At 37.9% G+C, this 27,611-nt stretch overlaps 1 protein-coding gene across 2 annotated transcripts in view; it reads right to left on the bottom strand.

The window, feature by feature from the left end:
* The window catches only part of GLRA2 (glycine receptor alpha 2), a 207,028-nt gene that overhangs the window by 160,195 nt on the left and 19,222 nt on the right, over nt 1-27,611 (bottom strand). Inside the window, exon 3 of one of the 2 annotated variants that reach the window (XM_005903126.2) lies at nt 2,743-2,810. In XM_005903126.2, the coding sequence (XP_005903188.1) occupies nt 2,743-2,810 (68 nt within the window). Of the gene's footprint in view, nt 1-2,579; nt 2,648-2,742; nt 2,811-27,611 lie in introns of both variants that reach the window. The other variant, XM_005903124.2, reaches the window with a different exon arrangement.

Here is a 27,611-nt window from a genome sequence, read left to right as displayed (position 1 = left end):
GAGTATATTCATGAGCACAGAGTCTCAGGGTTTTGGTAAGGGAAACTTGGGCTCTGATGACACTCTCTGGGTGCATCAGGTAGATACCTAGGCAGAGCCTAAAAGATCTGGAAAGGTAAGATCTTTTCAAGGTGAAGCAATTCTCATGTTCTTATGATCACCTGCATAATGTCTATTTAAATAATGATGCCTTACATCCCAAAATTGACAATCTATGGCCTGTGGGCCAAATTTGGCCATAATCTGTGTTTATAAGTAAAGTGTTTTTTTTTTTTTTTTTGGAGAACAGCCACACCCATTTCCTTACTGTTGTTTATGGCTGCTTTTATGCTGAAAGGGTGGGATTAAGTAGTTGTGACAGAAATTGTCTGGTCTTCAAAGTCTTAAGTATTTACTGTCTGGCATTTTAGAGAATGTTTGCTAGTCCCTACCCTACATGACATGAGAATTTATTCTTTGATTTAAGCGTGGTAGAGTTTCCAAAAATTTTTTTTAGTTTCACACAAGAGCCATGATTGAAGAAAATAAAGATACTTTTTAAAAGCCAAATTCAGTTTGTTATTACATCAGAAGCTAAGAATTAAAATAAAAGAAGCATATAGGCATCATTCTTCTGATCATGCGATTCAATACATCTCATACAGCAGAATAGACAGGCCATTGATATTACGCTTGGGCAACGATTTCCAAGTTTTCTCATAGGAAACATGACAAAGGACACTTTAGTAAGTGGCCAGGAAGCACCTAGGCAGCCCATTTATTAAACACCTTCAGTAGCTCTTAAAGACACAGGAAAACAAGGATATCCATAGTTTTCATTTTCATCTCCTTAAATGTTTAGCTTTATCTTACATTAATGAACATTGAAAAGGTTTATATTTACATTTTTGATTGAGGATAAGATGCAATGAGGAAATTTAATCAAAGCAACTTAGGGGTCTAATTAATGCAATCAGCATTAGGTCGTGCAAGTATTGTCATTGAATGCCATCGTGTAAAGCTGGAGATAGTGATTTGGGCGACTGGAATATCTGCCCCTCTGTTATCAAGATAAAACCAAGAGGGGAGGACAGACACTGAATGCCAAGTCCAAAGTTGGAGTCTTCTTTCCGTGTTGAGATTTTCTTATGAGTTAATTAATAATCCTATCAAAACTATCTTAGTTGAGTAAAATTCTCAATGCACTACATATGGTCGAAGTCCCAAAAGTTTCATTTCTGGACAATGCTGTGTCTGAATAATATTAAAATGGATGGTGGAGTTGTATTATGTCTGGCTTGCCAGTGGAAATGAATGTTGAGGTAAATTATTCTTTTCTAACATCAAGAACATCAAGAAGTACAGTAATTTGTTAAACACAATCCTATAGTCTAAAAGAGAATTCATAAACACAGTGGAGCACCGTTTTTTACTTCTCAATGGCACTATGCTTATTATTTCATTTCTTGAGTGTTTCTAGGACATCAGCCACCATAGTACTTAGTCAAATTCAACTGTATTTTATTTTGATCTCATCCAATAATACAGCTGTGTACTTTACATATACAGGTGGTGCTAGTGGTAAAGAACCTGCCTGCCAATGCAGGAGAACTAAGAGACGCTGGTTTAGTTCCTGGGTTGGGAAGATGCCCTGGAAGAGGAAATGGCAACCCACTCCAATATTCTTGCCTGGAAAATCCCATGGACAGAAAAGCCTAGCAGGCTATAGTCCATGGGGTCGCAAAGAGGCGGACATGACTAAAGGGACTTAATACAACAACATACTTTTACATAGTCATGAAAATTAGAACCAGTCAGTGGACTTAAATTATATAGAGGCTAAGAAAATATTTCACTCAAAATGTAATCTCCACCCTGTACCCTAGCACTCTAAGGTTACTGATCTAATGGGCTGTGTCACAGGCAACAATACCACTTTGACACCAGTAAAGAGTCTTTATTTTAAAGTATTTTAAAATATCTCAATTTTAAAGTATCTGAAATCTTTTTCATGTATGTGAAACATGTCTGCACTTAGAATATGATTGGGTTTTATTAGTTTTATGTTTATTTTGGGGGGAGGGAGTCATGCATGTTATGTAATTCCTGTGGATTTGGAACAACTTTCTACTGTCATCAAATTGGGGTGTGTGTGTGTGTGTGTGTGTTCATTTTACAGTCAGCTTCTTGGCATATATCTTAAATGTAGCATGTCTGAAGCTTGATTATGTTAAAGTGTCCCATTATATGAAAATATCTCCTAAACTTTGAAATTTGTATTTCTGAAACATTGGAGATGCAAATATTTAAATATCCTTAATTATGCACCAGCTCATTACTGATAATTCTACCTAAATATAACCAAACATCAAGTGTTTCCAAAATTTCTCTGGCATGATGGATGAAAGATTATTGAATTTTAAGCAAATGAATATTTGACTAATGAATTCCTAAGGTGAAAGAGTATAACTAATTGCTTTCTAGAGGTGAATGAACTTGGAAATTAGCACTCAGTAAATGTCCCACAAATGTACAACAGTGCTCTTTGATCACACATCCCATTCCTTCACACGATGGCTTCAATGCTCAGTCCCACTCACCATTGTAGTTTCTGCTATTGACCCAAAGCTGTTGATAAATATGTTGCAGGTAACATTTACAGGAGGTCCTGCAAGTTGAACAATAAATAGAAAATTTGACAGGTTGTGTTCATGGCATAATCAAGTCATGTTTTTCTCTTGCCAGTGGCATTGTAGCACTTACCATGGTGGTTTCTGTGACTGATCCAAAACTGTTGATAAAAATATTGCAAGTAACGTTTACTGGAGGACCTGCAGAACGCAATAAAAATGTTGCAATAGACATTGAAGCAAAAATACAGCTCCATCAACATCTGTGCAAATGACTAGAGATGTAAACAAAATTAAAACGATGGTGAGATTGCAAAAAAAAAAAAGAGAAAGTTTTACCCAGAGAGGTTCACAGTAATAACATTCCCACTAGCATTTCAAATAATGACAGTTAAGCAATGATAACTTACCCTGAAGAGTTTTGGACTTGGAAAATATAAGCTGAAGACTATTAAATGGAATTCATCGTCAATAGTTGTGATCAAAATTGCCTTTTGGATGAGTGGCTTTCTTTGACCTTAGGCTCATCAACCTTGTAGATGTCAACAGTGGGTACACATGACGATGAAATAGCCTGGCTCATGAGTTCAAATGGAGCTACATTTTGAATGGTGGATGGGTCAGGAATATCCACCTCCTTTTATGGAATACCCTTTAAATCAATGGGTCTAGTTTGATTTTCATGATACCTCTGAATTTACCCCATTCCTTCTTTATACCCTGTGACTGCCTAATGAGAAATGATGTATAGAAATACAAAACCAAAGAAAATTAGCTCACCATATGCAAGACAGCAAAAGAGACACAGATGTATAGAACAATCTTTTGGACTCTGTGGGAGAGGGCGAGGGCGGGATGATATGGAGAATGACATTGAAACATGTAAATTATCACATGTGAAATAAATCGCCAGTCCAAATTCTATGCATGAGACAGGGTGCTCAGGGCTGGTGCACTGGGATGACCCAGAGGGATGGGATGGGGAGGGAGGTGGGAGGGGGGTTCAGGATGGGGAACACGTGTACACCCATGGCTGATTCATGTCAATGTATGGCAAAACCAATACAATATTGTAAAGTAAAAAAATAAACAAACAAATTTTTTTTTTAAAAAGAAAGAAACCCAGCAGTGTCACTTAATGTCCAGATTGTTACATCAATAAATGTAGTAGAAAGCAAGGTTTAGTTTCCCTGGTGGCTCAGACGGTAAAGAATCTGCCTGCAATGCAGGAGACACAGGAGACGTGGGTTTGATCCCTGGGTTGCGAAGATCCCTGGAGAAGGGAATGACTACCCACTCCAGTATTCTTGCCTGGAAAATTCCATGGAGGTATATTAATCCTAGATGTACTTTGAACAAAGAGCATGCTTTTTCCTCCAGAGACATAGGGAACAACTCTCTTTTCCTCTTGCCCTTTGTTTCTCCTCCAAGCAAGCACTAACCAGCCTGACCCTGTTTGGCTTCAGAGATCAGGTAAAATCAGGCACGTTCAAAGGGTACAGCAACAAACTCTTCGCCCTCTGACCATAGATGAATCACTTTCCAATGACTTCGAGTTTCATGTTATGCTGGGCAATGTATTTATTGCCCTCATGTGGTTTCCACATAATACTTTCTAAGATACGAAATGGTTCATGTTGCCATGAACCATCTATTCACTCATTGCTTTCTCCTGTGTCAGTATCCTGGTTCAAGCAACACCCCAGTTGGCTCTGTTCACAACAAGCAGGTAGGATCTGAATGAGGAGGAGTTTGGCTTGAAGCCTCCTTCAAAGGCTGATAGTAAAACACAGCTGCAGCAATGCTTGAGTGCCATATTTTTACTTCTCAAGTCCATGTTGAGTTCTCAAAATGAAAAAAAGAAAAGGGCTCAACAGCTAATGTAAATTTCCAGGCAAGGAAACTTTTGATAAAAGAAGCAACAAAGAATTTGGATAAAAGAGATGTAGTAAGCTGTTTTTCTTTTTAATATAACTAACTTATCTGCTTTTAATGAAAAAATAGTTTTTTTTAAAGTGATTTTGGGCATCAGATCATAAACATCACCATATTACCAAAACATTTTTCAGCCTACATCTTTGAAATATTCCACGTCTTTTTAGTTTATCCCCTTGTTATTCATCATCTGCTAAGATGACTTCTTTTCCATGGTCACTTCCTGCTCTGCTTTATTTTGTTTTCTTATTTAGGTTACTCAAAAAAAAAAAAAAAAAGAGTCTGTTTCTTGTCCATAGATTTTTATTCTATAACAAATATATTTTTATGCTGCTGCTACTGCTGCTAAGTCACTTCAGTCGTGTCCGACTCTGTGTGTAAGAGATAAAGTAGAGAAGGTAGAGTCAAGTCATGAGAAATTGTGTGTAAAAAATTACTTTTTTTCCTCTCTTCACAACAAGATATTTCGTTTTAGATGGTCCAATTCAGGGTGGAAAACTTTCATGGATTTTTGTATATGAGATAGAAAATGAATAATGTGGGAAAAGAAACAGGAAAGAGAGAAACGTGATCTTAAAAGGAGGAATTTGAAAATCCAAATGTAGGTTTTCTTGTACTGTAGATTATCTGATTGTCTGGCCTCCCCAGCTGGCTTGGAACCAATTAGAAAGCTGGGCCATACCATCATACATCTGTTTTTATCCTTCCCAGTACATGGCAGTGTGAGTATACTGCTAGAATTCAAAATAATTTTTAAGTTACCACATACTGACACACTGTACTGAGCACATTTAAAAAATTGTCTGTTTTAATCCTCACAAAAAAGGAATTGTTTTAGTGCTCCAATAAACATTTTCAGATGAGGAAACTGGGGGTTAGAAAAATTAAGTAACTTGCTTAAAGTCATGCCACAGTAATTAAAGAAGCTGAGACTCAAGGTCTCATCATTCTGATTCCAAAATCCTAAATTTTCAATCACTTTGCTGCACTAGATTCATTGCATAATATCCTCTGACCTGCAAACCATGTTATTTTTCATTGGTTTATATACTTCTGGGATAATTTGATCCTTTACATCTGATCATTTCATTGGACACTGCCTTAAGAATCATTTGCATTTGGATATAAAACCTTGGAAATGAAAAAAGAAGTAACTTTCACATGCATGTATTAATAATGAGCTCACATATATTAAAACCTTACTGTATGCCAATAAGTGCCTTATTTTATTCTTCAATAATTACATGCTACCATGTCTCCCATTCCCATTCCCAGCAAAATGCCGGGCTGGATGAAGCACAAGCTGGAATCAAGATTGCAGGGTGAAATATCAATAACCTCAGATACACAGATGACAACACCCTGATGGCAGAAAGCAAAGAGGAACTAAAGAGCCTCTTGATGAAAGTGAAAGGGGAGATTGAAAAAGCTGGCTTGAAACTCAACATTCAAAAAACTAAGATCATGACATCCAGTCCCATCACTCCATGGCAAACAGATGGAAAAACAATGGAAACAATGAGAGAGTTTATTTTCTTGGGCTCCAAAATCACTGCAGATGGTGACTGCAGCCTTGAAATTAAAAGACACTTGCTCCTTGAAAGAAAAGTTATGACCAACCTAGGCATCATGTTAAAAAGCAGAGACATTACTTTTGCTGACAAAGGTCCACCTAGTCAAAGCTATGGCTTTTCCAGTAGTCATGTATGGATGTGAGAGTTGGACTATAAAGAAAGCTAGCACTGAAGAATTAATGCTTTTGAACTGTGGTGTTGGAGAAGACTCTTGAGAGTCCCTTGGACTGCAAGGAGATCCAACCAGTCAGTCCTAAAGGAAATCCATCCTGAATATTCACTGGAAGGACTGATGTTGAAGCCGAAACTCCAATCCTTTGGCCACCTGATGCAAAGAACTGACTTATTGGAAAAGACCCTGATGCTGGGAAAGACTGAAGGCAGGAGGAGAAGGGGATGACAGAAGATGAGATGGTTGGATGGCATCACCAACTCGATGGACATGAGTTTGAGCAAGCTCTGGGAGTTGGTGATGGACAGGGAGGCCTGGCATGCTGCAGTCCATGGGGTTGCAAAGAGTTGGACATGACTGAACTGATGAACTGAACTGAAAGTCTCCCATTTTATAGATGAGGAAACTGAGGCACAAAGGAAATTCATTGATTTTCCCAAGGTCACAGAGTTTGTAAGAGGCAGAAATTGCCTAACTTTAGGGACACCTTTTTTAACTAGAAGGATAAAATGCCTGAGGCCAATAAAATCACCCTGAGGATAGAAGTTACCTGAATATGGGACAATGTCTGCAAGTTCTTTGGGTTGAATAATAGAATTGTTTTTCACTGTTAAGAGTTATCCTGACATGTGCCAACACAACCTTCCATCTGTGTTTTACTAAGGTGTTCTAATTAACAGTAACACATTCTTAGATATGATCACCAGCAAACAAATGTGTTGTATAAACTGCAGAAAGAGTTAACAGTAGTTAAACTCATCTAATTGGTTTATCAGCAAAGATACTCCAAAGTGAATTTGATGAGAATTTGACTGGGAAGAAGAATTATATAGACATCTAATCACTCATATCACTATTCTCTCCTTCCTTCCTCCCTCCTGCCCTCAACAGAACCAAAAGTTGACTATCTTAAAAGATCAACAAACTTTACAAACTTCCTCTAATGGGATAAACCTCAATTGGCCATGATGCATAATCCTTTTACTATGCTGTTGAATTTGTTTTGATACTATTTTGTTGTAGATTTTTGCATCTATATCCACAAAGGTTATTTGTCCTTAATTTTATTTTCCTGTGGTGTATTTATCTGTCTTTGGTGTCAAAGTAATTTTGGCCTCATAGAATGAGTTAGGAAGTATTCTTTTCTCTTTTATTTCTTGGAAGAGTTTGAGAAGGGTTGGTGTTATTTCTTCCTTATGTGTTGTAAGAATTCACCAGTGAAGCCATCTGGTCCTAAACTTTGTTGAAAGGTTTTGAGTTTTCAATAGATTTATTTACTTGTTATAGGCCCAAGATTTTTCTGTTTCATCTTGAGTCAGTTTAGGTAAATTATGTATTTCTAGATATTTGTCCATTTTATCTCAGTCAGGTCAGTTCAGTCGCTCAGTCGTGTCCAACTCATTGTGACCCCATGGACTGCAGCATGCCAGGCTTCCTTGTCCATCACCAACTCCCAGAGCTTGCTCAAACTCACATCCATCGAGTCAGTGATGCCATCCAACCATCTCATCCTCTGTTGTTCCCTTCTCCCCCACCTTCAATCTTTCCCAGCATCAGGGTTTTTTCCAATGAGTCAGTTCTTTGCATCAGGTGACTAAAGTGTTGGAGTTTCAGCTTCAACATCAGTCCTTCCAATGAATATTCAGGATGGATTTCCTTTAGGACGGACTGGTTTGATCTCCTTGTGGTCCAAGGGACTCTCAAAGAGTCTTCTCCAACACCACAATTCAAAAGCATCAATTCTTTGGTGCTCAGCTTTTTATAGTCCAACTCTCACATCCATACATGACTACTGGGAAAACCATAGCTTTGACTAGACGGACCTTTGTTGGCAAAGTAATGTCTGTGCCTTTTAATATGCTGTCTATGTTGATCACAGTTTTTCTTCCAAGGAGCAAACATTTTTTAATGTCATGGCTGCAGTCACCATCTGCAGTGATTTTGGAGCCTAAAAAAATAAAGTCTCTCACTGTTTCCATTGTTTTCACATCTGTTTGCCATGAAGTGATGGGACCAGAAGCCATGATCTTAGTTTTCAGAATGTTGAGTTTTATTTAGGTTATCTAATTTGTTTACAATCTTCTTTTATAATTCTTTTTACTTCTGTGAGGTCAGTAGTAATACCCCCACTTGCATTTCTGATTTTAGTTATTTGAGTCTTTTTTTTCTTTGTCAGTCTAGGTAAAGGTTTGTGATTTTTGTTGATCTTTTAGAAGAGCCAGATTTTGGTTGTATTGCTTCTCTAATTGCTTTTCTATTTTTTTCTCTACTTTGATCTTTATTATTTATTTCCTCTACTAGCTTTGTGTTTAGTTTGCTCTTCTTTTTCTAGTTCCTCAAGATGTGATATTACGTTATTGATTTGGTATCTTTCTTCTTTTTTAGTGTAGGCATTTACCTTAAAAATTTCCCTCTGAACACTATCAGTGCATCCCATAAGTTTTGGTATGTTGCATCTTTGTTTCCATTCTTTAATTTCCCTTGTGATTTTTTTCTATAACCTGTTGGTTATACAAGAGTGTGTTATTTTCCAAATATTTGTGAATTTTCTGAGTTTCCTGTTCTTAAAATTTTTTTAAAAATTCTTGTGGCTGTGCCATGCAGCATTCAGAATCTGTGTTCCCTGACCATTATTGAACCCATACCCCCTACAGTGAAAGTATGGAGTCTTAACCACTGGACCACCAGGGAAGTCCCTGGTTTTCCTTTTATTATTGATTTTTAGTTTCATTTGACTATATTTGGAAAAGATATTTTTATAATTTTAATCTTTTAAATTTTATTAATATTTACTTTGTAACCCAATATGTGGTCTATCCTAGAGAATGTTGCATGTACACTTGAGAAGACTGTGTATCTCCTGTTGTTGGGTGGTGTATTCTTTATATGTTTGTTAGGTCTAGTTTGTTTTTAGTGTTGTTCATATCCTATATATCCATACCAATCTTTGTATTGATGTTCTATCTATTACTGAAATGGTGTATTAAAGTTTCCAACTATTACTGGAAAAGTATTATTTTTTCTATCAGTTTTATTAAGGTTTACGTCATTATTTTGGGATTCTGTTGTTTGGTGCATGTGTTTCTAGGACTGTAATATCATCTTGATGATTTGACTCTTTTATCAATGTATATTGTCATTCTTTGTCTCTTTTAAGAGATTTTGACTTATGTTAGCATAAGTCCTCCACTCTCTTTTGGTTACTATTTACATCGAATATCTTTTTCCATCCTTTCACAAACTACTCATGTCTTTGGATCTAAAGTGAGTCTCCTATAGACAGCATATAATTGGATCATAGTTTGTTTTATACAGTCTTCCTATCTCTATCCTTTGTGTGAAAGAGTTTAGTGCATTTACATGCAAAGTAATTACTTATGTAAGGAATGACTTCTGCCATTTGGTATTTGATCTCTATATTTTACAGCATTTTTTTTCCCTTTGTCTATTGCCATCCTCTTTTGTATTTAGTTGATTTTTTCTTTTAGTAAACTATTTTGATTCTCTTTTATTTCAAAGAGATATACTTTTTAGATAGTTTCTTTGTGGTTACTGTGGGGATTACATTTAAGATCCTGAATTTATAACAATCTAGTTTAAATTGATACCAACTGAACTTCTATAACATATAAAACTCTACTCTTATACAGTTACATCATCCTCCTTTTTAGGTTTTTCTTGTCACAAATAGTATCTTTATTTATTATACATCGAATAGCATAGAACTTTATTTCTTTGTTAGGCTTCAAGTTACTGTCCAGCATCCTTGCATTTCAACCTGAAAGACTCCCTTTATCATTTCCTGTAGGGTAAGGCTAGTTCTAATGAACTCTCTCAGCCTTTGTTTATCTCTGAATGTCTTAATTTATCTTTCATTGATGAAAGATAATTTTCCTGGATATAAATTTTTAGCTACAATTTTTTTTTTTTTTTTAATTTCAGTGTTTTAAATATATCGTCTCTTGTAGTCTGGCTTCCCAGGCTTCTTCCGAGGGATTGGCTAATGATTTTATTGTACATCCCATGTGAGTAATGATTTGGTTTTTTTCTTGCTGTTTTAAAAATTCTCTCATTGTCTTTGGCTTTCAGTAGTTTGATTGTAAAGTTTCTCAGTGTGAATCTCTTTGGGCTTCCCTACTTGATGTTCATTGAAGATTGTGGATTTGTAGATTTCTATCTTTCATCAAATTTGAGACGCCATTATTTCTTCAAATATTCTATTCAAAGATTCTTCCTACCCCTCTCTCACTCTCAGAATGTGTATGTTGGTCTGTTGGTGTTCCATTGGTCCTTTAGATTCAGTTTAGTTTTCTTTATTCTTTTTCTTTTATGTTCCTCAAACTCAATAATTCACTTACCCAATCATCACATTCACAGATTCTTTCTTCTGCCTGTTCAAATATACTATTAAATTCCTTTGGTGAATTTTCCATTTCTGTTTTTTCACATTTCAGCTCTAGAACTTCTTTTTGGTTCCTTCTTATAATTTGTAGCTCTTTACTGATATTTTCATTTTATTCATATACCAATCTCCTAATTTCCTTTTATTATTTGTCCTTGTTTTCCTTTAGATCTTTAAGCATATTTAAGACAGTTGCTTTACAGAATTTATCTAGTAAGTCTGGTGTGTTAACTTCCTCAGGGATGATTATTGTCCATTTATTTTTTACCTTCAAATGGGACATATTTTCCTGTTTTTTTGTATGCTTTGTGATTTTTGTTGATAACTAGACCTTTGACTTTTATAATTGGTAACTCAAGGGGAGAAGGGGAAAGTAGATTTTTCCCCTTTGCCAGAGTTTTCTGGATGCTTTTGACATTGTTGTTGAAAGCTATTGTAAGCCATCCATTTGGTGACTATCTAACACCATTTTTGCAAAGACTATGTTTCTTAACTTTTGTGTGGCCGTTATAGTCTGTTTCTCAGCTTGTACTGTACTAGGATTTTGATGGAAATTTTCTTAAACACCAAGGGCTAAAAAAAATCAAACAAACAAACAAAAAATACCTCTCCCAGTTTTTATTCATTGTCTCTATTCTGGGGGCACTCCTTTGATACTTAGACAGTCTTGAACTGAATCTAGCGATCAGCCCAAGGTGAACTCTTAGGATCTGCTCAGATCCTTTCTGAGTATTCATCTTGCCCTGAGAATGCCTGTGGCTTTTTAAATTCTCCTGCATGCATGGCTGATTTTGAATTTCCTGATTTCCCTAAGAAACTTCTCAGCTTTTGCTCTCAGGCCTTTAAATGGTCTATTGTATGTTTCAACTATAATCTTTTACTCCAGGCATCTGAATGTTTTTAGTGTTTCTTGCAGTGTGTTTGATCAATATCTACTGCTTTTCTATCCCGAGTTCTACTGGATTAGGTGGAACAAAGATGAGCACTGTTATAGGCTGAATTGTGTTCCTTCAAATTTTATATGTTGAAGTGCTAACCACCAGTACCTCAGAATGTACGTGTATTTGGAGTGAAGGTCTTTAAAGAGGTAATTAAGGGTAAATGAGGTCATGAAGGTAGTTCCTAATCTGACATGAATGAGGTCCTTAAAAGAAGAGGGGAAAAGAGATATCAGAGATGTGTGTGCATAGAGGAAAAACCATACAAGGACGCAGTGAGGATGTAGCAATCTGCAAGCCAGGGAGAGAGTCCTTGGGAGAAACCAATACTGCTATTACATAGATCTTGGATTTCTAGCCTAAAAAATTGTGAGAAAGTCCATTTCTATTGTTCAGGTTACCTAGCCTGTGTTATTTTGTTATGAAAGTCCTAGCAAACTAATACAAGCTTTTTGCATATGTCCTTCTGGTAGCACACAGACAGGTTAGAATAGACAGAATAATTTGTGAATAATGTTTGCTTGTTTACTTTGCCCTCTCCACAATGAGGGACTAGGGTTCCACACTGGAAATGTAGGTCGCCATTGATTCAAAAATAAAATCACCACTGGGGAGGGGAGGGGACAAAGACAAGTAAAGACACCACAAAACTTTCCTGCCATTTTCAAGTTAGCTTTTTCTTGATTCAGTAGTTTCTTGGTTGCTATAGACTTATGACTATTTTCCAGAACTCTAACAAAATTAGTTCTGACAGGTCTTACTTACTTTTTGACACTTCTGTGGGGGAACAAGAGCTTGGAGCTGCCTGTTCTGCTGTTTTGTTGATGTCAACTTTTTCCTCCCCAAAACTTTAATGCATTCATGTGAATCATGGTGCTTCTAAAGGAGAACAAAGTATGTGTTGTTGTTTCCCAACTTGATTTGAACATAGGAGACTTTATGTTTTTTTTTGAAATAGATCATCGAACATTGAATCATAGGGTTCCAGAAGAAGAAGACAAAAAGAAAGACCATGAGAAAATACTTGAGGAGATAATAGTGGAAAACTTCCTAAACTGGGGAAGGAAATAATCACCCAAGTCCAAGAAACCCAGAGAATCCCAAACAGGATAAACCCAAGGCGAAACACCCCAAGACACATATTACTCAAATTAACAAAGATCAAACACAAAGAACAAATATTAAAAGCAGCAAGGAAAAACAACAAATAACACACAAGGAATTCCCATAAGGATAACAGCTGATCTTTCAATAGAAACTCTTCAAGCCAGGAGGGAATGGCAAGACATACTTAAAATGATGAAAGAAAATAACCTACAGCCCAGATTATTGTACCCAGCAAGGATTTCATTCAAGTATGAAGGAGAAATCAAAAGCTTCTCAGATAAGCAAAAGCTGAGAGAATTCTGCACCACCAAACCAGCTCTACAACAAATACTAAAGGATATTCTCTAGACAGGAAACACAAAAATGGTGTATAAATTCAACCCCAAACAATAAAGTAAATGGCAACGGGATCATACTTATCAGTAATTACCTTAAACGTAAATGGGTTGAATGCCCCAACAAAAGACAAAGACTGGCTGAATGGATACAAAAACAAGACCCTACATATGTTGTCTACAGGAGACCCACCTCAAAACAGGGGACACATACAGACTGAAAGTGAAGGGCTGGAAAAAGATTTTCCATGCAAATAGGGACCAAAAGAAAGCAGGAGTAGCAATACTCATATCAGATAAAATAGACTTTAAAACAAAGGCTGTGAAAAGAGACAAAGAAGGTCACTACATAATGATCAAAGGATCAATCCAAGAAGAAGATATAACAATTATAAATATATATGCACCCAACACGGAGCACACCGCAGTATGTAAGACAAATGCTAACAAGTATGAAAGGAGAAATTAACAATAACACAATAATAGTGGGAGACTTTAATACCCCACTCACACCTATGGATAGATCAACTAAACAGAAAATTAATAAGAAAACACAAACTTTAAACGATACAATAGACCAGTTAGACCTAATTGATATCTATAGGACATTTCATCCCAAAACAATGAATTTCACCTTTTTCTCAAGCGCACATGGAACCTTCTCCAGGATAGATCACATCCTGGGCCATAAAGCTAGCCTTGGTAAATTCAAAAAATAGAAATCATTCCAAGCATCTTGAAATAGATCATCCTTTAAAAAAAAATTGGAAGTATAGTTGGTTTACAATGTTGTGTCAGTTTCTGGTGTACAGCAAAGTGATTCAGTTTTATATATACATATATATATATATATACACACACACACACACACACACACACACACGCGCGCACACTGTTTTTCATGTTCTTTTCCATTATGGCTTGTCACAGGATATTTAATGTAGTTCCCTGTGCTATATAGTAGCATCTTGTTGTTTATCCATTCTCTGTATGATGGTTTGCCTCTGCTTGTCCCAAACTTCTAATCCAACCCTCCTCAACCCCTCTTCCTCTGGCAAGCACAAGTCTGTTCTGTATGTAGAATAAGCCATCCCATTCATGGAGCACATTTCGAAGATGACACGCATTCTTCAAAACATCATTCGAAAATGTTGACCTATAGTAATTTATGTATTAATTCAATTAACAAATTCTTATTGAACAATAAATATATTAGATAATAATAATAAGACTAAAGACAATTGTAGAGGTTTTTATCAAACCCTGTGATCCTACAGGGAGGGAATGTTGTACTGGGGGCTGCAGCGTCAGTGCCTGGGATGAGGAAGTAATGGAAGAGGAACAAAGAATCAATAAAGATCAGCTTAATCTTTTCCAGGTATTTGCCTAAGACTCTCAATTTATGTAATGGTCCTGTAGTCTAGGAGTGTAATTCAGGGATGCAAGTCACAAACTCTTCTTGTAATCAGATTTTATAAATGTATTAATTTCTAGATGAGTTCTCTTAAAAACTCAGTGAGCTAAATGACAGGTCAGCAGCATTTTTTTTTGTAAAGGGCCAGATGGTAAATATTTTAAGCTTTGTGGGCCACAAAGGTCTCTGTTACAATTACTCAGTTCTGTCTTTGTAGTGAAAGTAGCCATAAAGAGTATGTAAATAAATGCATGTGGCTGTGTTACTGTAAAACTTTATTCATAAAACAAGTGGTGAACTAGATTTGGCTAAGTTTGCTGCGGTACTTGGGCCACCTCACATGAAGAGCCAACTCGTTGGAAAAGACCCTGATACTGACAAAGATTTAGAGTAAGAGGAGATGGAGGTGGGAGAACATGAGATGGTTGGATGGCATCACTGAGTCAATGGACATGAGTTTGAGCAAACTCTGGGAGATAGCGGAGGACAGGAAAGCCTGGCATGCTGCAGTCCATGGGGTCACAAAGAATCAGACACGACTTGGCAACTGAACAACAACAAGTTTGCTGGGCCTTCCTCTGAACTTTCAGAGTCGGAGATTAGGAGAAACAGAAATTGTCCCGGAATTCCATAATCTTTCCATACCTGTAAGTGAGGACTGGCCATGGACATGGAGGATCATAGGGACTGTCCGTAGAACTATTTATGTGAGTAAATAGTTTTATATTGTGCATTGTGGCATGAATGAGTAAAATCCACTTTAGCAGAAAGGATTTATGGGAAATGGTATTCTTTGGGCCAGCTGCACTGTAGCGGTCCCAGATGAAAACCATCAATTTCCAGTCAGACCACTGCGTTGTCACAAAAGCTAGGAGGCAGTGTGGAAGAAAAGTGAGGCCAGGACAGATCACGTGGATAACAAATATTTGACTCAGCAATTATATTTAATATGACTCAGACTTGCTCATAAAAATGAATCAATGAAAAGAGCACTCTGTATCCTGCATATTTAAAACCTGGAACTGATTTTTATAACTTCTACCATGGTAATGAAAGGTTTATCTATTATTCATAGTGACTATATTAAAATAAGATTATATATATTCATATTGAACAAAGCTTTCTAAATTAACAATACATACTGTTTTTAAAGCTTTGTGATGGATTCTATTTAAAAATAATCACCAGAGACACATATTGTGTGATGTCACTTATTTGTAAACTCTAAAAAGCCAAATTCATAGAAACAGAAATTAGAGTGGTGGTTACCAGAGGCTGGAGGAGGGGAAATAGGGAGGTGTTGGTTAAAGGATACACACAGTTATAAGATAAGTAAGTTCTGGGGATCTAAGGTACAGTATTAGTGGTGGTGGCTGTAGTTAACAGTACTGTATTATATACTTGAAAGTGCTAAGTGAGTAAATATTAAATGTTCTCACTATAAAAAAGAAATTGTAATTATGTGATATAATAGAGGTGTTAGCTAATACTACATGGTAATAATTTTGCAATATATAAGCTCCACACATTGTACACCCTAAATTTACACAGTATTATATATCAATTTTATCTCAATAAAGCTTGAAAAAATTTAAATGAGGGCCACAGCATAGGTAAAAAATAAGAACTAGAAAAGAGTAGAGGATCTCTGTAACACCAAAACAACTAGTCACTATTCATTAGTTTTGCCTCAGTTATGTTATTCTCCAACATCATTTTAGGGCAAAAGACTTGAGAGCCAGCATTCTTTCAGTTCTAAGATGAAAATGTGATTTTTTCTCTCTTGTCACAAATAGACAAGAATGACATTTTGATTTTGCATTTTATTCCTTTTAAATAATTTAATGTGTCCTCAAGTATCACAGTTGACTTAACGTGGGGCCCCTGGGTGGGAATGCAGTAGTAACTCTATGTGCTTGATATCTATAGAAATTAAATTTCTTTTGGAATAAGAAGATTTTTATCTAGCAAAAAGAGTCTCACCATTAGCTCAAGTGATAAAGGAAAAATAAAGCACATAGAGAAATCAAGAAGATGTATAGTTAACGGTCAGAGACTTATTTGAACACAGGGAAGCAGTGTTTCTTATGACAGCTTCCTGTGTTGTATGGTGCCTTGATGCCCATGAAAGAGAGAGTCTTGGAGGATGAGAGAGTTGCAAAGGGAGGGAATGGCTTTTCATGGTGGCACTCCCTTTGTGAGGGGTAATTTGTGGCATCTAATTCAAAGAATGGAGAAAGATTTTTTTCTTTTAACGTCATGACATTAATTAGAAACAGTCACACAAATGAACTCATTGCATTTTTAAAATCTTCTTGAAAATTCATCACTAATAAATTATATACTATTGATTATTCTGCCCAACACATGGTCAGAATGATTTTATCAGTTCCCCTGCATTCAGTTTGGTTGCTGACATCCAGGTCTGTGCTGATTCCCACAGCCTGATGAGATAGTCTAGCAAACCATTTGCTTTGGACCAGCCTTGTTGATAAAAGGTTAGAACTGCCAGACAAAGCAATTAATTAGCCACTAAGGTAGCTTGAATATAGAGAAGCAAATGGCAGATCCTGTGAGGCCTTCCCACTAATGGCTACCAGTTGTCACCTGCTTTCACACAAGGATGAGTGAGTGGACATATGTGCACATAGCTCAGATCCATGTCAGAGGGCTTTGAGAATGCTGACAAGTTTCTATCTTTGCATACTGTGGATTTCTCCATGATTAAAAAAGAAGGAATAAGACAGGAGCCAATATATGAAGTATGGTAACTACCAGTCTGTCTTGTTTTTGCCACTAGCTTTGCTTATTATCACCTGTGAACTTTAAAGAGTATAGAAACTCTCTGGGTTTGTTAAATCTGTAAAATTGGAATAATGGTGCTTACTTTGATGTTAATTATGAGAATTAGTAGTGATGTAAGGAAAGCCCATAATAGTTGTTAAATAAATTGTAGCTTGCTTCCAGGAATTATGCATAAGCATTCTTTGCATCTGGACTACTAAACAGCACTATAGACTTGGGGTCATTCCTGCTAGCTTCCTTATTTAAGATAGGGTTTTTCAACCCAAGGCCCATTGGCATTTGGGGACAGATCATTCTCTGTTGTGGGAGTTTGTCCTGTGCATTGTAGGATGTTGAGCAGCATCTTGGGTCTCTAGTCACTAGATACCAGCAGCACCCCCCCTCCCACAGCCCCTGCCGTGACAACCAAAAACATGTCCAGATATTGCCAAGTGCCCCCTCCCTGGGACGGGGGACAAAATCACTCCTGGTTGAGAACTACTAGATTATAAAAGTCAGGTAAAAATGCAGGATTAGTGGAAAGGCTACTTAACAAGAATACTTAACATTATATAACAATGAAAGGAGCTTCAGAGTATTCTGCTGCATAGCCAAGCAAATGCTAGGGATGTATTATATTTTTGGTCATATGACTTTCTGATGAGAAAGTCATCTTTCTCATGTGTTTCAACCAAGAATGTGGATTTTAAAAAATATTTAAACATACTTTGGATGAACACATGGCAGTATTACGGAACTTGTACTCCTTTGTTGGGTGTGTTCATCAAGAAATCAAATTTGGTGCCTCTCTGCAGGCATTTGCTAAATTCTGTGCATTTCCATCTTATACCTCTTCATCACTCACTCAATCAGCAACCATTTATTGAGTATCCATTATATGCTGGTCTTGTACTAATTATCCTTTACATTTAGGTGGTGAATTGTGGGACAAAATATAAGAAAATTGGGCATTAAGGACAAGTCAGAAACAATTTGCTGAAAAGCCCTTGAGTCATTCTGCAAGAAATGTCAGATGAAACAAAAAGTGTGTGCTCAACCAAGCATCACAGAGAGGGCATTTTTGTTAAGCCTCTTTCTAATACAAGTGAACTGCTGCTTTTTTGTTCTTTGCAGGATCATAGTGCCCTTAAAGTGAGCAGTTTATGTTCTGGGAGATTTAGGGCACTTTGCTTGTGGTGACAAGGTTCATTTTCTATTTTAAAGATCTCAGATACTAAGTGGAAACCTTCATGTTGGGAATAATTTGTAAGTGTAATCTACATATATTTCTATTTATGCTATAAATAAAATGTCATCAGATGGAGAATTGCTGGAAAACACAAGGTTCTTGCTATCTTGGGATTAGGGTAGATAATAAATAAAGGCCCATTTAGCCTTAGAAGAAGACAATTTTAAATGCCATTTGGAATTAGTTTTGAAATGAGGAGATCTGAGAATTTCTCATCAACCCAAATGATATTTCCTTTCATTTTAGGAAGTAACAAAAATAGAATTAAAGAGGACTTTCTCTCGTTAATTGAATCCTCTACTACTTTGCAAAATGAATAGCAAGTTCATCAACTTGTTAGGGCCTGACAAATTGAAAATAGATTTGTTTTGCATTAGTTAATTTTTGAAGAAGGAAGTATGCTCTATTTGAGGTTACGATAATGAAATTGGTGGGTGTAATTTACGCATATATACATATATGTTCACATGTTCAAATCTTCTTATTCTTCAATTAATACCTACTCAGTGAATTTTCCCATGATTCTCCACACTTTAATATCATCTTTCTGGGAACTTCTAGAGCCCCATAACCCTTACCATATTGTAATATAGTCAATTTTTTTCACGCTTGTCTAATTCTTTCTAGTATGCTCTAGACAGAGTATGATTCAAATCTGATACACTGTAATGTTTCTCAAGGCATTTCTATAGTACTCAGCATGTAGTAGGCATTCAATAAATTCTCAGTGAATGCTGTTGAGCAGAATATAAGCCTTTTTGTATAAGTAGATGCCTGTGGCATGCCAAGAAATCTGCATTCCCATTCCATTTCAGAGCTACTTTCAACACAAGGCATTTTAACCCCATCAGTTGGCCTCCATCCTTTCAGCTCCAAAGGGGAGTTCATTCAAAAAGTCTTTCATTTAAATCAATAATTTCATCTCAGCCTGTGAAATCAAAAGTGAATTTTGTTTACTCTCTTTCCTAAGCACTCAACAAAATGAGAAAATTATGACAAAAACACCACAGTCACCAACAAGTAGCAGTACAACATGGCCCTTTGAAACTACTACTGAGCTGCCATGTTTGAGGTTGGGCTAGAGAAACTTCTAGCCTGTTGCCCTCCCTCCTGACATCCCTCACCAGTACAGCATGGAATAATGGGGGAAAAAATCATAAACTTCAGAGCTAGAACTGGATTTAAAACCTGGCTCTGCTTTTTACTACTTGTGTAACTCTCTGTAGGCTATTTAATCACTCTGGGCCCTAACTTCCTCATCTATAAAAGAAAAAATCTTTGCCTAAATCACAGGTTTGTTGGGAGGACTGAATCTGATACTGTGTGTGATATGCCACCTTCTTCTTTCCTCTTTCCATCTCCTTCCCCTACCAAGGAAGGGTCTCCCTCTTAAACCTTGAGATTTTCCCCTTTATTTAACAATCAGATGTACTTTTCTCAAGCACCATCTCTCTGCTTTACATTTTATTGTGCTCACCCCTACTCACTGTGTTAAGAAAAATACCTGGATTTGAAATAATCTCTAGCAAAAAAAAGAGAGCTCTTCTTTTTGGAGATGGAGTATATTACTGAATCTTATAATCATGAGTGTAGGGGAAAATTGTGCTTTAAGAAAAAACTGTGGATTGTCTATAGTATACCCCTTCCTCTCATCTGCTTCTCATTCTCTGGGAGCTATTTTACAACTATTTAAATTGTATAACTGATAGCAATGGGAAATATTGCTTGCTTGCTGCTGCTGCTGCTGCTAAGTCGCTTCAGTCGTGTCCGACTCTGTGCGACGCCATAGACGGCAGCCCACCAGGCTCCCCGTCCCTGGGATTCTCCAGGCAAGAACACTGGAGTGGGTTGCCATTGCTTGCTTAGAGACATGCAAATCCTGCCGTGTGCTGTCCCAAAGAAGTTCAAGTGACTGCCCTCCTCCACTGTGAAAGCATCTGGTTTTTGCCTCTGTTTGCACATTCAGGCCAATATTCTTCATCTATAAATGTGTCTATTTCTTAGGTTTTTATTTTGAACTGGTTATGCCATCTGCCTGGTTCTCTCATTGATTAATGAGTTAAAATCTTTAACACGTATTCATTTTATATCTGCACAAGAGTTACGATTTTATCTTTTTTTTTTGAAAATCATCTTTTTATGTGAATTTTTAGAAACATTATCACCCTTTGGAATTGTTAGACTCAGAGTCAGGCTGTGGAAACTTAAAGACCAAAATCCTGCTCAAGGCCATGACAGTGCCAGGCAACCCAGCACTTCCTGTTCCACAGTCAAAAGAGATCTTAGAACACCGTGTCTGCCAATGAATAGTACCTAAGCTCTCCCACCCCTCCTCTGCTCATCTGTGGCTTTCACAAATGGGAACTTGTTTCCTTATTAGGCATTCTGCACCATTTCTCGGAGGTAGGAAGGTCACCATTGTATTGGGAGGAAACAGAAGTTTTCTATGTCAGCAAGCTATCTAAAAATAGAAACCAGAGTTCCTGACATGCACTCTTCTCTACTAACAACTAGGACAGCCGCTTCCTTACTGCAGAGGGAAGCCCTGAAATCGTGGTGCTTGTCTGTCTGTGTGCTCATATTTGACTGATGGGCCCTTTGCATTTATGTAGCAGAGGCTTCCATCTCTCTTATCTCATGCTATACTAGCCAGCTTTGTAACTCAGTTTAATTAAAATGATATTTAATGGACTTTTTCTGTGTATGGGGTGCTTACCTAGTTTGGGTTACCCTGGAATCAGGGATTTGGGTAAAAGTAGTTTATAAAGGAGGTAAATAATGCACCAGCTGGGATGTAGGGAAGAGATTCAGAGTTGGGAAAGAAGCCAAGGAAAGGTGCTTTAGTGAATCCATTATCTCCCAAAGGCACATGAAGCTTTATCCCATAAGTAGCTCTGGCAGACACATTCTTCTAAGCTATTCTGTATCAACACCCATCAGTCATTAGACAGGAATATTCTTGGGGGCATTAATTCATCTTCACTTCTGGCTGGTCACAAGGGTGGGCAAAGTGGCTTAGGTGGGAGAAAGCCCTCAAGCAAAGAAATTGAAGTGATGGAGTTGGGAAGTCAGATGGTACCATGGTATGCGAAGGGGTTGGGGATATAGGTTGAGTGCAAACGGTAGTGTGTCTGTGGTGTTGGGAATACCAACATGTACATGATCCTTGAATTCAATAAGCTCACAATCTGTCATGGCAGAAAGACATGAATTAGACTAATTATGATGTAACATGGTAATGTCTAACATGTTAAAAAACTGTCGCAGAAGAGGCAATGAATTGTGCAGGGGAAGAGGAGAAAGGGAGAGAAGAAGAGAGAATCTTTGTAGGGATGTTGATGAATTTCTTTATACAAAGGAGGACAGAGATATGGCTCTATTTTATAAAAAGTACATATCACAAGGAAAGTGTAATCAGCCATTGAAAGTTTTACCTGTGTTATTGATCTTTGTTTTGCATATCTTCCTTGAAATTCAAAGATCCTCAAATTTTGCTGTTAGAGATTTTTTTAAGTTGTGGGGAAACTTTCCTATGTCTGGATTTTAATATCATATATTTCCACCTCCATCTCAGTGTGACAGGATTTCTGATACTGAGCTGAGTAGAGCTGTCCCTCCAAGAGTCAAGAAGCTAAGTGGCCTCCTTGCATTTAGCACAGCTGAGTTTATGCTTAAAGTGAAAAATGCCTTTTTCCTACAAGATGCCAACACTTCTTATGGGCTCATGACAATGGGCTGCATCATCCCCTTGGGACCTCAAGAGGCTTACAATTTGAAGACATGGGAGTTTGAATGGGGGTACAAACAGAATGGGGTTTGTACTCATAATCCTTTCACACTAGAGACAAGATTTGTTGAGGCTTCTAAAAAAGTTCTAATTTGGTGTGTTGTACCAAACACAATAGAGCAGTTTTGTAGCAAAGAAAATCACTTGATGAGAAATGGCCCCATTTTCAAACTCTCAGGGAAGGAAGAGAGCATGTCCCTCAAGTTAAAAGGCAAGAATCTTTCTAAGAGAGTCTTCTTTTTTTCTTTTCTTTTTTATAAATTGATTTTTAATTGGAGGTAAATTACAATGTTCTGTTGCTTTCTGTTGCTATACAACAACATGAATCAGTCATAATTATATATACATCCCATCCCTCATGAGCCTCCCTCCCTTCCCTCCATCCACCCTTCTAGGTCTTCTTTCTGAGGTTTAGCCTGAGTCAACACACACCTCTCTATAAATGTTCCCTTCCAGGCAGATGTTCTGTGCATGTGCACGCACAGACAGTGGTAGCCTGCCTAGACCACCACAAGGAAGAGTGGTGGATAAGTGTGAAGGCTGCAGCCCCAAATAGCCTGGATTTGACTGGCTGCTCTGCCTCTCACAGCTGTGCCAGATGTAAGGATTCTGAGCATCAGTGTGTAGATTTAGAAGAAAGGAACTGATAACAGTGGTACTTTGCAATTTTGTCAGGAATAAATGAGATCGTGCGTGTAACACACTTAACATTTACTTGGCACGTCATGATGCACGCCGTTGTCTCTGTAAACCCCACCTGCACTTCACACCCTCACTTGTTTCCTACCTCTTCCTTATACTTGAGCCATGAACTCCACTTACATAGAACTCCTAGTTTCCATGGCATCATTCCCTATGTAGCTGCCTGTTTATACAACAAGAATTGGCTTATGTTGCTCAGACTTGTTTTCTGTGTGCAATTTCATTTGCTCCACAAGACATCACATTGCTAGAAGACTGGGGTTGTCTGATACTGCTTTCAGTAAGTTCCCAAAGCCCCTGTAAATTAGGCACAAAACTTTGTGGTTCATTTGTAGTTTGCTACAAAGTAAACTTGACTTTGTACATAAGCAGTGAGTATTCCCTCTGTTTGAGAAACAGCCATTTACATTGTTTCCGGTAACAGTCTCAATTCTTTAACACTGCTATCCTAGCAAGTAAGCTGCACTCAGAACATTCCCTCCTCTCTTCCTTGGCAGGCTTGGACTCCTCATATATGTTGGAAAGTAATCATAAAGAGAATCAAATTGCAAGCTTCTGGTCTCAGACTTAGCATTTTCTCCCACTACACCCAAACGACTGAGATTATTAAATGAAAACATTCCTAGAGCCCAGATAGTAAACTGCGCTAGGAAGCAGACTATAGGACTAGAGAAAAATGCCAGATGGAAGGACATGCTTTTGGTATGTCATAGTCAGCATTTTCCTGAAATATATTTAAATGCCTCACACATTTGTACTGAAAGGAGATGTAAATGATTACAAAATGCCATTAGTCAGAGACAGAATCACAGAATGTGTAACCCATCAAGGTAGCAGTTGCTGTATCCCATCTCCTTTGCTCAGCCACTAACTGCCTCCCCCATTCCCCCTCAAACGATCTACAAGCTGGTTCCAATACATTCCAAGCAGAAAGCTGTTGGGTGATTGGAGAGGAATCAGCTTTTCTCATTCATTTCATTATTCATCAAACATTTATGGAGGATGAATAATGTGCTTGAATCTGAGGATGCAAATTTGAATAATAAACAGATTCTGAAGCAAAATGTTCAAAGGCTCTTGCAGGCCTCCAGACTCGTAGCTCCTAGCATAGCTCTGTAATTAAGAAACAGATATAAGGCTAACTCATGAACTTGGTATACAATAGACAAATCTTCTAGGCCTTTACCACTGGTAACTGGATGGACTCCTGCCAGATGGCCTGGAATTGAAAGCTAGCTCTGCACCCTTATTACCCACATAATCATGAGCAAACACATTTCTTTATCTCTAAAGCAGAGATAATAATAATATGCATGTACTTCTCTGTAAAGTTATTGGGAGGATTAAATGAATTAATATGCAAAGTACTTAGAAGAATGCTTAACACATGGTAAGGACTCAAATAATATAAATAAATAACGTTATTATTAATGCTTTCTGAGCTTCTACAATTAAAATGGTACAAAGTATATGGACGGATGTAGTGAAGTGTTGGTCAAGAAGGAAGATGATGGATAACTTGGACCCTGAGCCCCTTTACTTCCCCTCATCTTCTGTTTGAGTATTGCATCTGATACTTCTGTCTTCATCTTGTGAGTCTTACATTTAAAATACATTAAAAAATTCTTCCTACTCAAGAAGCTTACTGAGAAGTACATTTTCATAGAAAACTCTATTTTATGATGTATTTAAATTTTACAAGTGTTTCCTGAATGTCTGGGTGGTCTGTCCTGATGGTAAAGAAGGACATCAAGACAAAGCACCAAGGGCCTGCTGCTGCTGCTGCTGCTAAGTCGCTTCAGTCGTATCCGACTCTGTGCGACCCCATAGACGGCAGCCCACCAGGCTCCCCGTCCCTGGGATTCTCCAGGCAAGAACACTGGAGTGGGTTGCCATTTCCTTCTCCAATGCATGAAAGTGAAAAGTTAAAGTGAAGTCGCTCAGTCGTATCCGACTCCTAGCGACCCCATGGACTGCAGCCTACCAGGCCCCTCCATCCATGGGATTTTCCAGGCAAGAGTACTGGAGTGGGGTGCCATTGCCTTCTCTGACCAAGGGCCTAGCGCTTTTTTAGCTTCATGCTTACTGTACTCAGGACCAGCCAGCCCAGCTGGTGGTGGTTGCCCATCTGTGCCAGATGACAGAGCACTGCTTCACCAAGAAAAGAGGCCATTTAATATTAAAAACAAAAACAAAACAAAAAACTTCCCTTCCCTCAAACTTTGTGAATTAATATCTAATCTCCCTTTTTCTGGCTGGCATTAGTCTTTTAAATGAGGAATCTACACACACACTTCCTCCCACTTTCTCTGATCTCATTCACTCTATAACCAGCTACAATCTGGGCTTTGGGCTCACTGCTCTAGAGATATCACCCTCACTAAGGTTAAAAATGTCCCACTGACCAAATCCAGTTGCCCATTTCCTTACCTCTTTCTGTTCAGTATTCCTGCTGCATTTGGCAGGTTTGATTTCCTTACCCAAAAGCTTTCTCTTTCCTTGACATCAATGACTACATCTTTTCCTGATTCTCTTCCAGATGTTCTGACCATGTGTTCGTATTTCTTGTCCAGTCCTTCTTTCGTCCCCATGCCATCAATGGTCATGTTCATGGAAGTCTCATCCTTACTCCCCTCTTCATTCTACACATTTGCACTGAGTGATCTGAATTAATACTATCATGATCTGATGACTCCATCCCTGCATTGATAGCCCCAACATCTGTTTTTAGTTCTAGATTAACATTTTCAACAGCAGATTAGACACATGAATTTGTGGCGGTCATCTGAAAAACATGCTCAAAACTGAACTCATTATCTTCCTCAGCATTTTCCTCCTTTAACATCTCTTCTTTGAGCAAATGAGAGCATCATCTGCTCAGTTGCCTAACTTGGAACCTTGAGTCAAACATTACTCTTCCTCTTGTACCCTCTATATCCTTTTTAATGCATTTTAACTTCCATTTATCTTGTTAATTAGCTTCCCTGGTGGCTCAGATGGTAAAGTGTCTGCCTGCAATGTGGGAGACCTGAGTTCGATCCCTGGGTCGGAGAGATCCCCTGGAGAAGGAAATGGCAACCCACTCCAGTACTCTTGCCTGGAAAATCCCATGGACAGAGAAACCTGGAGGGCTACAGTCCATGGGGTTGTAAAGAGACAGACATGACTGAGCGACTTCACTTTCACTTTATCCTGTTAATTTAGCCTCTCCTTTCCAACCCCACAGCTGAAGCCTGAACTTTCATCATTTCTCTCTTGTGAATGATTGTCATGATACACTGATCCACCATCTTTCTAGTATATCCTTCTAAAGGCATCTTGAATTATCTTCTTAGAATCTAATCTACATCTAATCATACCCCTTCTCTGCTTAAAAATCTTGCTGTGCCTTCCTGTTACCTACAGTTAGATCTGAATGCCTTAATAATCAACTTGACCCTCTAGCTCTAACTAGCTTTATTCTCTAGCCTCATTTTTTATGACTTCCCTCCTTTTACTTTCTTTGGGTATACTCATGTTTTGTTATCCCCCAAACTAGCCAAATTCTTTCCAGACATGAGAGTTCCCTACCTGAAGTTCCCTTTTCCATTCCTTGAATGCCTACTCATCTCTGAAGACCCAATTAAAACATCACCTTGTATATGAAGCCTAGAACTACTTCTTTTTCTCCTCTGTAGATTGAGCTCTTACATGTAAAGGGCTCCAGAGAAATATTAACATTATCATCAGTGGAAGCTGCCTTAGTTGGACTTCCCAGATTTTATAAAGATTTTTGGTTCATTAATACATAATCTGGGACAATCCCGTAGCTTGAGAACCACTTTTCAATTTTTGATGAGAATGGCAGATGAAGCCCAAAAGGAGAATTCTTTAGAAGAATCAACCACAAGCTCACTGGTTGGAAGGAGTTAAATGTTATAACCACGATGCCAGTAAATCTGGCATTGCGTTGTTGTTGTTCAGTCGCTGAGTTGTTTCCGACTCTTAGCAACCCCATAGAATGCAGCATGCCAGACTCCTCTGTCCTCCCCTATCTCCTGGAGTTTGCTCAAACTCATTTCCATTGAATCAGTGATATTATCTAACCATCTCATCATCTGCCACCCCCATGTCTTCTTGCCCTCAATCTTTCCGAGCATCAGGGTCTTTTCCAATAAGTCAGCTCTTCGCATCAGGTGGCCAGAGTATTGGAGCTTCAGCTTCAGCATTGGTCCTTACAATGAACACACAGGGTTGATTTCCTTTAGGATCCACCGATTTGATCTCCTTGCTGTCCAAGGGACTCTCAAGAGTCTTCAGCACCACAGTTCCAAAGCATCAATTCTTTGGCACTCAGCCTTCTTTATGGTCCAACTCTCAAATCCCTACATGACTACTGGAAAAACTATAGCTTTGACTGTACAGACCTTTGTTGGCAAAGAGATGTCTCTTCTTTTTGATGTGCTATCTAAGTTTGTCATGGTTTTGCTTCCAAGGAATAAGTGTCTTTTAATTTCATGGCTGTAGTCACCATCTGCAGTGATTTTGGAGCCCCCCAAAATAAAGTCTTATTTATTGTTTCCACTTTTTCTGTTTTTTCCGTTTACTGTTTCCACTTTTTCCC

The sequence above is a fragment of the Bos mutus genome, chromosome X, assembly GCF_027580195.1.
Source record: "Bos mutus isolate GX-2022 chromosome X, NWIPB_WYAK_1.1, whole genome shotgun sequence".
NCBI lineage: Eukaryota > Metazoa > Chordata > Mammalia > Artiodactyla > Bovidae > Bos > Bos mutus.
Note: the sequence above shows the minus strand (reverse complement) of the source record. Positions and strands in the feature narration are given on the sequence as shown.